General features: G+C 38.8%; 1 protein-coding gene and 1 long non-coding RNA gene across 4 annotated transcripts in view; one reads left to right on the forward strand and one right to left on the reverse strand.

Annotated features, from left to right (window-relative positions):
• Positions 1 to 8,487, reverse strand: part of LOC309844646 — an 80,202-nt gene extending 71,715 nt beyond the window's left edge. The window contains exon 1 of one of the 3 annotated variants that reach the window (XR_014300796.1): positions 8,359 to 8,487. This is a non-coding gene — a long non-coding RNA (uncharacterized lncRNA). The other 2 variants (XR_014300797.1, XR_014300798.1) reach the window with 2 other exon arrangements.
• On the forward strand, positions 8,428 to 10,893 carry SEC61G (SEC61 translocon subunit gamma; the record flags this gene model as incomplete). The annotated part of the gene is made up of 3 exons (XM_082691745.1): positions 8,428 to 8,544; positions 9,421 to 9,519; positions 10,787 to 10,893. Exons 1-3 carry the CDS (start codon positions 8,430 to 8,432, stop codon positions 10,891 to 10,893), a joined length of 321 nt encoding a protein of 106 aa, XP_082547871.1. The 5' UTR covers positions 8,428 to 8,429.
• Positions 10,894 to 12,384: the final 1,491 nt, after the last annotated feature.

A 12,384-nucleotide genomic window follows, 5' to 3' on the forward strand; every position in this document is an offset into this window, starting at 1 on the left:
TCTGCCGCAGCAACATCTTCCTAGGAACAACGCAAAAGGCAAGGGAAGCAAGAATAAAAATGAACTATTGGGATTTCATCAAGATCAAAAGCTTTTGCACAGCAAAGGAAACAGTTAACAAAATCAAAAGACAACTGACAGAATGGGAGAAGATATTTGCAAACGACATATCAGATAAAGGACTAGTGTCCAGAATCTATAAAGAACTTAGCAAACTCAACACCCAAAGAACAAATAATCCAATCAAGAAATGGGCAGAGAACATGAACAGACATTTCTGCAAAGAAGACATCCAGATGGCCAACAGACACATGAAAAAGTGCTCCATATCACTCGGCATCAGGGAAATACAAATCAAAACCACAATGAGATATCACCTCACACCAGTCAGAATGGCTAAAATCAACAAGTCAGGAAATGACAGATGCTGGCGAGGATGTGGAGAAAGGGGAACCCTCCTACACTGTTGGTGGGAATGCAAGCTGGTGCAGCCACTCTGGAAAACAGCATGGAGGTTCCTCAGAATGTTGAAAATAGAACTGCCCTATGACCCAGCAATTGCACTATTGGGTATTTACCCTAAAGATACAAATGTAGTGATCCAAAGGGGCACATGCACCCGAATGTTTATAGCAGCAATGTCCACAATAGCCAAACTATGGAAAGAACCTAGATGTCCATCCACAGATGAATGGATCAAGAAGATGTGGTATATATACACAATGGAATACTATGCAGCCATCAAAAGAAATGAAATCTTGCCATTTGCGACAACATGGATGGAACTAGAGCGTATCATGCTTAGCGAAATAAGTCAAGCAGAGAAAGACAACTATCATATGATCTCCCTGATATGAGGAAGTGGTGATGCAACATGGAGGCTTAAATGGGTAGAAGAAGAATAAATGAAACAAGATGGGATTGGGAGGGAGACAAACCATAAGTGACTCTTAATCTCACAAAACAAACTGAGGATTGTTGGGGGGAGGGGGTTTGGGAGAAGGGGGTGGGATTATGGACATTGGGGAGGGTATGTGATTTGGTGAGTGCTGTGAAGTGTGTAAACCTGGTGATTCACAGACCTGTACCCCTGGGGATAAAAATATATGTTTATAAAAAATTAAAAATTAAAAAAAAAAAACAGTACCAACAAGCCTACCAAAAATATTACCAAAAACTCTTTAAGTTTATGCTTTTTAATTTATCCTTCTATCACAGAGATTATAGCTCTAAAATCACTTAGAACAGCTGCTCTGTATTTCAAAAGTTTACTCTCAACGGATTAAGACTTTAAAAGTAATCATGTAAAATATTCACAGTTCCAAAATCAAATCTACTAAATGAGATATATTCAAATAGGTTTCGCTTCTATTCTTATTCTCTCTACACTACAGGTAATCATATAATTTTAAAATTTCATCTTTTCATTAAAAAAATTAAATATGGGGCATGTGGGTGGTGCAGTCAGTTGCTCATCTGACTCTCGGTTTTGGCTCAGGTCAGTGTTGAGTCTGCTTGTCCCTCCGCCACCCCCTTGTGTGCACCTAAGCACTTTTCCTCCTCTTCTTTAAATTTTAAAATCTTTAGAAAAACATTATATGTGTGAAGATATTATTAAAATTTCTTAGGTGAGTTGTGACAAATTGTACACATTTTTCTCTACCTTGTTTTTTTCCTTTAATGAGACCATGGGGTGCCCACATGGCTCAGTTGGTGAAGTTACAGGTAACTCTTTCCCTCCCAGGGCTGTCTGAGCCACATGCTGGGTGTTGAGATTACTTTAAAAAATTAATTGAGGAAGTGGTGATGCAACATGGGGGCTTATGTGGGTAGGAGAAGAATAAATGAAACAAGATGGGACTGGGAGGAAGACAAACCATAAGTGACTCTTAATCTCACAAAACAAACTGAGGGTTGCTGGGGGGAGGGGTTTGGGAGAAGGGGGTGGGATTATGGACATTGGGGAGGGTATGTGCTTTGGTGAGTGCTGTGAAGTGTGTAAACCTGGCGATTCACAGACCTGTACCCCTGGGGATAAAAATATATGTTTATTAAATAAATAAATAAATAAATAAATAAATAAAAGACAAATTAAAAAAAATTAATTGATTTCTAAAAAGACCTTGATCAGATATATATACTTGTCAGTAATCTACTCATAGTAGTCAACACCCTAAGAATCAACTGAAAAATCTAAAATGCAAAAACAGTTTGAGAATGGAACTTTTAAGAATATAAATATCCAAGAAAATGCTGAGAACTGGCTGATTATTCAGTTATACTAATGTCTCCTTCTTCCTCCGGCACACAATGAAACTGTTTCCTACAACTGGTGAGTTCTTGTCAATAAGATTTAGGAGAAAGTGAAGGATGCTATTTTCAGGCTTCTAAACTCTCACTCAAGCTTCCACCTTCTTTCTCTTCCTTCATCTCTTGTCTGGAGGCAAAGAGGGACCAGAAGATTCCAAGGCCCTAGAAATTGGCAGCACTACACAATTTTTAGGAGCCTGACATGCTAAATGACTGTGTAAAACAGACCTCAAGTCCACCTTAGACTGGGTCTGGGCAAGGAATAAACAGTGTTAAACCAAAAGTTGTTTAGTAGCCTAACTTGATCATACAGGACCAGTGCAGGAAATAAAGTCTCTGAAGGAGACTCGGAAATGGTCAGGAAAGTAATTTTTTGTTTTTGTTTTTAATTATCCTAAAGCAAAGGTAGCAGATAGTTCCAAAAGGAAGTAGCTGATGATGCCAAGTGCTGTAAAGAAGTAACAAGAACTGTTTCTTAGAATTGACAATGCAGGGTTGCTGGTAATGAAGTATATGCCATCTAATACTCTCACAACATTTTCACTGTTCTAGTCTAGTTATTATGTTTATGGGGAATTAAGACACAATAACTTCTTTACAGTACTTTAAAAACTGTATTTGACATCATCATATTGAGCTCTAAAATGTTTTTGCCCCAAAGACACTTTGTTTCTATGTGCAATTTTTAATTTTTTTCTGGAGTTCTTGTAACACATTCATGATTTTGCATTACTTGAAGTGTAGGTCTATTATACTTACTAAGCATCAGCTTCTCCCTTTAAAAAAATGTAGCTCCAAACTGTGGAAAGAACCAAGATGCCCTTCAATGGACGAATGGATAAGGAAGATGTGGTCCATATACACTATGGAGTATTATGCCTCCATCAGAAAGGACGAATACCCAACTTTTGTAGCAACATGGACGGGACTGGAAGAGATTATGCTGAGTGAAATCAGTCAAGCAGAGAGAGTCAATTATCATATGGTTTCACTTATTTGTGGAGCATAACAAATAGCATGGAGGACATGGGGAGTTAGAGAAGAGAAGGGAGTTGGGGAAAATTGGAAGGGGAGGTGAACCATGAGAGACTATCGACTCTAAAAAACAATCTGAGGGGTCTGAATTGGAGGGTGGGTGGGAGGTTGGGGTACCAGGTGGTGGGTATTATAGAGGGCATGGATTGCATGGAGCACTGGGTGTGGTGAAAAAATAATGAATACTGTTATGCCAAAAATAAATAAAAAATAAATTAAAAAAAAATAAAATGAAATGAAAAATTCTCCTCAAAGTTGATACAAAAATGCAAAAAAAAAAAAAATGTAGCTCTTCCCAGTTTCTGATACTTACGTTAGGTAATATACAACAAAAAGACAGGTGCTATGGGGTCCTTGGTTCTTCACAGATCCTCCCTGCTCCCCACCTTTTTGTTGTGTGGTGCTTACTTTATAAAATCACTATTTGTCTTAAAGGGGAAATAAAACATAAATTCCCAAGAGGGATTTAAAGGAAGCCTAGTAAAAGGAAATAGAGAGTTTGGGACAATACAGAGGGGCAGGATGTTTCAGAGGAATCAATAGATAAGGAAACAGAAATGTGTAAGTCTAGTTGAAGGAAACAAATAAGAGAACATCAGAATTGACACAAGTCAAGGACAGCTGTTGTGACATCAGCTTCAAAATGGTGAGCTCTGTACCTAGCATTTGTCTCTATGTGCAGAGCCAAACCAGCAGGGGATTTTTCCCCCACTTGGATTGTGAGGCATAACTTCCTAGGGATTTGTTCTAAGGTGGAAAGGTCCCTAAAACCCAGGATATGGTAGAGTTTTACTAACCCTTCATGAAATAGCTTATTACCTTAAAGAAAAAAAAAATAACTTTAAAGTTTGAAAATGTAAACTAGTAAGAACTGTCAATGGTAATAAAATGTAAACATTAGCAAATTGGAATTAGCCTTTACCTAAACAAATATACATATATATATATATATCATATCATATGGTACAATATTATTTTGTACAAAAAAATAGAACTTCTTAAATTATGCAATAAGAACTCCAGTTATATGTTTTCAATACCCACTTTGAAAGTCTATAAAAGGAAGATGTAGAGATGTGATTTTTAACTCTCCTTCAAATAAGCAAAGAGAGAGGTGCCTAGGTGGCTCAGTTGGTTAAGCACTTTCCTTTGGCTGAGGTCATGACCCCAGGGTCCTGGGATTGAGCACCAGGTCAGGCTCTCTTTTCAGTGGAGAGCGTGTTTCTCCCTCTCCCTCTGCCTGCTGCTCTGCCTACTTGCGTGCTCTCTGTCAAATAAATAACTAAAATCTGTAAAATAAATAAATAAATAAAAATAAAAAATAAAAGCAAAGATATCTTGCTTGTAAATAAAATAAATGTTAAAAATATCATATATTCCATTTGCAATTAAAGATTATATTTTCCTACTTTAAGAAACAAAAGACAAAACCTCTGGGTAAAAAAAAATCATTAACCTAAGCAGAGGTCTTATTACTTAAATATGATGTTTTAAAAAATTCTCTATCTATACAGGGTTTTAAACTTTTTCTTCCTTCAGGCAGAGATTCAGGAATCTAAAGAGAGCATTAATTTAGCTTATCTCAAATGACACCATTCGTATTTCACTGATGTTTTTAAATTAAGGGGCAATTTAAAATTTTTACCACATATACTTCAATTTACATTCATCATTAGTTGTCAGACCAAAATTTTTAAAACTTGACTTTCCCCCATATTACAAAAAATTTCATACATACAAACTGTTCACTGAATACCCCCCCACCACAACTGAGAGTCTACAAGTAACAGTTCCCTATATCTGCTTTTATCACTTACCTATCCATTCCTCTACCAAACCATGAATCCACTTTTTTACCTAAGTAAGCTACAAATAATTGTATACTTCACTCCTGTTTAACTAGAATTCAGTATTTGTTTATAGTGCTTTAGTTTCTGAGGCAAATTTTTCATAAAGTAGAATGCAGAGACCTTAAGAGTACTATTTGATGAGCTGTAAGAACTGCATATGCCTGTTACTATGGACTGAATGTTTGAACTCCCCAGACACATTCTGAGATGGAGGCGGGGCTTTGGGAGGTACTTAGGTACTAAGGGTGGAGCCCAATGAAGGGATTAGTACCCATATAAGGAGAAGGACTAGCACTCTCTCAGCCATATAAGGATACAAAGAGAGGATATACAGAGAATACAAAGGAGAGGGAAGAGGTACTCTACCAAGAACCCAACCATGCTGGCACCCTAATCTGGAACTTCAATCCTCCAGAACTGTGAGAAATAAATATTCATGGTTTAAGTCATCCAGTTTATGGTATTTTGTTATGCAGTCTGAACTAAGACACCTGTGGAACCCTAACCCTTGTCAAGTTACATATTTTTACCCGAGTTTCCTTACTCTCCTCAGTCCTTACTTCCACACACTGTTTTCACCAGGCCTTAACTCTGCCTTGCCTTTTTCTTCTTAAAAACAGAATTGCAAAGTATGCACTCTTTCCCAGAGACTTCTTTCATTCATGTTTTTGATATTCATCAGTATTGCTGTAGATAAACATTTTTTTCTAAATTGTGTAGTACCATTTAATTGTGGAAATACACCTTTCTGTTTATCTGTTCTCCTTTTTTTAAACTTTTTATTTTAATTCCAGTTAGTTAACATACAGTGTTTAGTGTCAGGTATACAATATAGTAATTCAACACTTTGATACATCATCCTATCTTCTCTTCTTTTGACGGACCCCTGAATCACTTTAGGTTTTTTGACTATTACAAATAAACCTGCTATGTTCTTCTGTAAGTCTTTAGGTAAATATATTTTCATATATCTTCAGTAAATACCTAAAATTGGAATTATGAGGTAACAGGGCGTTGTGTGCTTAGTTTTATAACAAACCATCAAACCTCTTCCAAAAAGATTGCTTCATCTTAAACTCCTACCAACAATAAGAGCTTTTACTGATTTCTATTTATGCCCAGATTTGATGTCATCAACCTTTCTAACCATTCTTGTGGGTCTGTAGTAGGATCTTTAGATTTGATACCTATGGTCTCATTATCATTGAGTTCAAGTTATGTTCAAATTTCCCTTGTGATTTCTTCTTTGACCCATGATTTACTTAGAAGGATGTTATTTAATTTCTCAACACTTGGATTTATCTGGTTATCTGGTTGCTACAGATTTAATTCTGTAATGGATAAAACAATGCATGATTTTGAATCTTTATTTATAGTTAAGACTTGTTTTATGACCCAGTATGTTCTCTCTTGGAGAAGTACCATATGCACTTGAAGAGAAGGTACATGCAGTTTGGGGGAGTACTGTTCCATTTATAACTTAGTTAAGTCAAGGGAGTTGATCATGTTCAGATCTTCAATTTCTTTACTGATTTTTCTTTTCTAATTTCATAAGTGCTGAAAGAAATAGTTAAAATCTCCTGCTTGTTTGCCAATGTCTTTTTCTTAATTTTTGTCTCATGTCATTTGAAGATAACACAAATTTATGACTGATACAAGTTCCTGATGAATTGACCTTTTATCATTATGCAATGCTTTTTATCTCCAGTAATTCCTTTTGTTAAAATCAACATGATCTAGTATTACCTGCTATCAAGAAACTCTGGTACTAAATTCTGACAGTCTTCTCAGAGTTTCCATTTCCATTTATTTACTCACAACCTGTGCCTTTATATTTAGACTGCATCCATCCAATTAGCATATTGCCAAATCTTTGGATTTTAAATGCACTTTGACTTGTGTTTGAGGGGCATTTTTAAACACAAACATTACATTTAGATGACATACAATTATAAATGTGGTTGCATTTGTTCTCCTGCTTTATTATTTGGGTTTTTTTTTTTTTTTACTGCTTTGCTTTTTTGTTTTTCTCTGTTCTTCCTTCCCTGTGTCCTTTTGGATGAACTGTATTATTTCCTTGAATGCCATTCTAATGCATGATTAGCTGAAAGATTATTATCACTCCAGAACTATTTACTTATTTATTTTTAGTAGTTGCCTTCTTAGTACTATAGCACTTAGATATTCTGATTCAATGGCTTAGAGGTCAGAAGCCCATACACTGTATTGCAGGTGGTCTATACACATGGCGAAGTTGATAGGGATATTTTGTTTTGGTCCTAAGGGCCATTTTAAAATTCTGAATAGACCTAAGAGTCATTTTTAAATTCTGAATAATTCCTCATCCCTAGGACTGCAGCCCATATGTCATCTCCGAAAAGTCCTTATAGGGGACATCTAAGGGAATCCTCTCTTTATCCCACCATTCCCCCCCCCCTCTCTTCACAACACCCCCCTTTTATTTGCTATGTAGCATTTATACAAACTCTCTCTCCTTCCACTGCAAATTCCAAGACTCCACGAGGGTCTTATACTTGCTTAATAAATAATTACCTACAGGCTTTCAAATAATTATTCAAGGAATGAGTCACTCTAAAAATCACAAGCTCACCTGTTACCACCAAATATCTGAATTCATAATAGTCTCACCAAAGCATGTCAGATAACATACACATATATACATTATAACTCTTTCTCCAAACCGAATCTAGGGTATCCCTAATGAAGGACTCAATTCTAGATATAGTCCCAAGACTGATACCACAAGGAGGCCAGGTTTAGGGGTTGGAAACCATTCCGAGCGAGGTCGGTCATAACGTGATTGTGTTACTCGTAAACTTTATTTTGATCCCTAAAATTAAATACATATAAAAAGGATGGATGGTCAGGAGGTATGAGAACAAGATGAACCGCTGAAAACAAGCATATCAGACACCATCCGTTCAAATGGAATCTAATTAGCAGAGATTTACCCAGCTCGTTTCTAATAGAGCAAGCACGGCGCAAGGCCGCAGGCGGTCTTGCTATGTGAATGCGAAGAGGGTGATATCTGGCTGGTGGAGCACCGAGGATTTAGGGAACAAAACCATATACTCCACACTCACGCTGCAGAAGAAAGCCAAACCCTACAAGAGTGGCACGTCATCTAAGCGCCGCAGCGTACCTCTTCCGGGATGGGTGTCCCAGCTGTACTTCAAGCTGCGCCTGCGCACAGGGTCTCCGCGTAAAGAACCAATGAACGGAAGGGTGGGCGGGCTAGAGGGCAGAGACTCGGCTTCCGGTTCCGGTGGCCCTGGGTCAGTCAGCTTTTGTGCTACGTGTCGCTGGCGTGTGAGGTGTTGGCTGACAGGTGAGGCTGTGTCTCCTGGTGGGCTTGGGCTGAAGCCTTTGTGACAGGCGGCGGCAGCGGGCGTGGGTGAGGCGGAGGGTGTCGCCGGGAGGCTCTTAGGGGCTGGCGGTAAGAAGGGCCGGTTGCTCCGGTCGGAGACCGAGGTCCGGCGCTTTCCGCTGCCCGCACACTTCCTAGTACGGCTTCTGTGGAAGCAAAGCCCCAAGCCGGCGGCGTCCCCAGGGCGCGAAGCAGAGTGGCTCTGATGGCCTCTGGTCCTTCAGCGCTTAAAGACCTGGCCCAGGCTTTGGCTTCTTGGCTGTTTGCGCAGGGCCGCCTTTGTGTGCCACTCGTACTCTGTTGGGGGCCGCCAGTGTGTTCTGTGCTCCAGCCGGAGTGGATGGCTGCGGCCGGAGTTCCCCGCGGACTTGGCTTTGGGGATTTGTGCGTAGCGTCCTGTCTCGGAAGAGCTACACTCAGCCCTGGCCCTCCCCCTCCTGCGGGCTCTAGTGGGAGGATGGGTGTAGACTAGACGGAGAGATCGTGGTGTGTCACTAGATCCCCTCCCCGGGAAGTGAGTGCCGGGTTTGTGCATTGTGAGCGCCACCCCCCGCCCCGAAGAAAGACCCCTTAGCTTCTTTCAGGACAGCGATAAAGTTTAAGCCCACTGGGTTTGAAGAATAAACTTAAGTGAAATACTTAGAAAACAAGCCTAAGTGTGTCAGTTTAGGCTGGAATCTGTACTTTTTTGTTTTGTTTTATAAGATGGAATTGACTCGTCTCAGACAGGAACTCGTGGCTGCTCTCCTCTCCATTTTGGTGTAACTGAGCAAGTACTTACTTTGTGATAAGGGACACCAGTGAGTGTTTTTTTACTCTTCTGTTTGGTTTAAACAGGCATCATGGATCAGGTAATGCAGTTCGTTGAGCCGAGTCGGCAGTTTGTGAAGGACTCCATTCGGCTGGTGAAAAGATGCACTAAACCTGATAGAAAAGGTGACAGCTTTAAAATGGGGGGAAAGATTAACTCTTTGCATTTTCTAGGTCTTTCCTTGATTAATATCTTACAGTTTAATAATTGTTGCGTTATTTTCATCTTACTGCTTTTTAATACTGTCATTTCTTCCTAGATTTTATGCACTTTTTTACACTTTACAGATCTTTCTGTTCTGTGCATTTTCGTGTAGTGAAAGGTGGTTACGGTCTTCATTCCCATGTTAGGTTTGCCTTAGTCATCATCAGTGACTTTAGAGTTGTTAGCCTCTTCCACATTTCCACTCCGGAAACTCTTTGGGAGTCGTCCCTGTGCTGCCACTGCCCCCTTCCCACTTCTTCCCCTAAACAAAACCTTAACATGAAATCAGTAGTATAGTTGTTGCCAACCTTGGAAGTTAAATTCTTGGTCATCATGATTTATCTGTTAAAAGGTGTGCCAGAATTTGTTTACCTTTCTTCATTTGAGTGCGCCTGAAGTTAGGAGCTGGGAATGTAATAGAGAATATATTAGGTTTTAGTGTGGATGTAGTATAACACAGAAAACATGTCATAGAGAATCGCCCTTGCTCTGAAGGACTTTAGAATCTTTGAGGGAAGGCGGTCATGAAAGGCAGTTACCACTTCAATTCCAGCTGTGGTAATTCCTTTAGAGGAGAAATAGGAGTTTGGACAGGACATAATGGGACTAACCAAGTCAGGAGGGCAGGGGGAGCTTCCCCGAGGAAATAACATTAAATGGATGCATTACCAAGGTCTGAAACTTTAACATAGGGTTGTGCCCAGCCCAGTTTGCTTTCTCAGGCTTTATTTCGGGCTTCATTATGTTATCAAAGACAACAAATGTATTGTTTATTTAAAAAAAATCATGTTCTGTGTTTCTGTAATTAATACTTTTAACAGTATAACAACTTTATTTATTTTAACGGTATAACAACTTTTAAAACCTACTATGTATTTCTTTTATTCATGTTTCTTTTTTTTTTTTGTATTCTGTTCATTTGCTACTAAGATAGACTATTTTGCTGCCTGTTGTTGGATTCACTAGCCACTTTATTTCTGTGTCCTTAAATATCAATAAAATATGAAAATTTAAAGATCTGTCAAACAATTTATTTCTTAATAGCATGCTTTGTTTAATTTAAAATGATAGATTTACTATAAGGAGTAATGTATAGCACTAAGTTTATTTATGTCACTGTTAGTTTTCTCTCCTATACTTGCAATGACAGTGCAAAAAATAATCTAAATTTTGTGTTTTTAAATCCAGAATTCCAGAAGATTGCCATGGCAACAGCAATAGGATTTGCTATAATGGGATTCATTGGCTTCTTTGTGAAATTGATCCATATCCCTATTAATAACATCATTGTGTAAGTAAACTTTTTGAAATAGACAATATCTAGGATAGAACACAAATTGAAGGGCACCTGGGTGGCTCAGATGGTTAAGTGTCTGACTCTTAATTTTGGCTTAGGTCATGATCCAGGGTTGTGAGATTGAGCTCTGCATCAGGCTCCTCTTGGGGGGTCTGCTGGAGATTCTCTGGCCCTCTGTCCCTCCCCCATTCACATGCGCTTGCTTGTGCGCGCTCTCCCTCTCAAATAAGTCTTTAAAAAGAACTGAAATCATTTTGAGTTGACAGCCTGCTGTTTTGTTGATACATAGAGATGTCTTTTGAATTTTTAATGCTGCTAGAGTCTACTGGTACTTTTTGAGTACCTGATAGTTAGGAGTGCTTTTATATGTTCTGCAGTCTTTGTAGCAACTCTGAAATAGGCACAGTTTTTTTTAATAAGTAAAATTTTAAAGGGTCAAGGAAGTGGGTTAAAAGCCCTCAGTATGTGATAAAGCAAGTGATAGAGCCAGTAGTCAAATTTAAATCTTCTTTATGCTGTATAGTAACTGGTTGGTTTTTAAGGTGCAGAAGAAATGCTTCCTGTCTGAAAATCACTACTTTGATAGAGTTCAGACTAGACCAGATCTTGTAGCTTCAAATCCTCTTTTCTTTTTACTTAACAGATGTCATGAACTTGGGCAAGGTACTTAGCTTCTCTGTGCCCAGTTTATTCCATAAGGCTAAGAGCTCTTACTTGGATTATAGGAAAAATTAATGGCTTAAGTCGTGTAAAACCCTAAAAAAGAATTTGGGTAGGAATAAGAATGGAAATGGAAGTTGTTGTGACTGTCATGAACCACTGTACTAATGGAGGGTTTCTTAACTTTCAGTGTATTAGGAGAAGAAAACGTTGAGAAGCACTGAGATCACTTTATTCTTTTCTAAAAGCTTTTCTTTTCCAATTGATTATAAGTTATGAAGAAACTTAATGGCAGTGAGCAATTAGAATAGTTCATGTTTAGGCATTTTATTTATTTATTTATCCTTAAAGATTTTATTTGTCAGAGAGTGCACACAAGCAGGGGGAGCAGCAGGCAGAGGGTGAAGCAGGACCCTGGGATCATGACCTGAGCCACCCAGGCATCCCAGTTCTAGGCATTTTAGTTTGATGTAAAGACTTACTATGAGTTGCAATACTTACTTGTTCTAGGATTCTTGTATTTATTTAATCTGAGCTTTATCTTTCATTTAGAGGTAGTGATACTTACTAGGCTTATTCAAGGGGATAGAGAGGTTTGGAACAGTTACTTAGAAATGTTTTGTAGGGGCGCCTGGGTGGCTCAGTCAGTTAAGCGGCTGTCTTTGGCTTGGGTCATGATCCCGGGGTCCTGGGATTGAGTCCCTCATCGGGCTCCTCTGCTTAGCGTGGAGTCTGCTTCTCCCTCTCCCTCTGCTGCTCTGCCTACTTGTGCGCTCTCTCTCTCTCTCTAATAAGTAAAATCTAAGGGGAAAACAAATGCTTTGTATAC

The sequence above is a fragment of the Mustela nivalis genome (assembly GCF_964662115.1).
Source record: "Mustela nivalis genome assembly, chromosome: 12".
Taxonomy (NCBI): Eukaryota; Metazoa; Chordata; class Mammalia; order Carnivora; family Mustelidae; genus Mustela; species Mustela nivalis.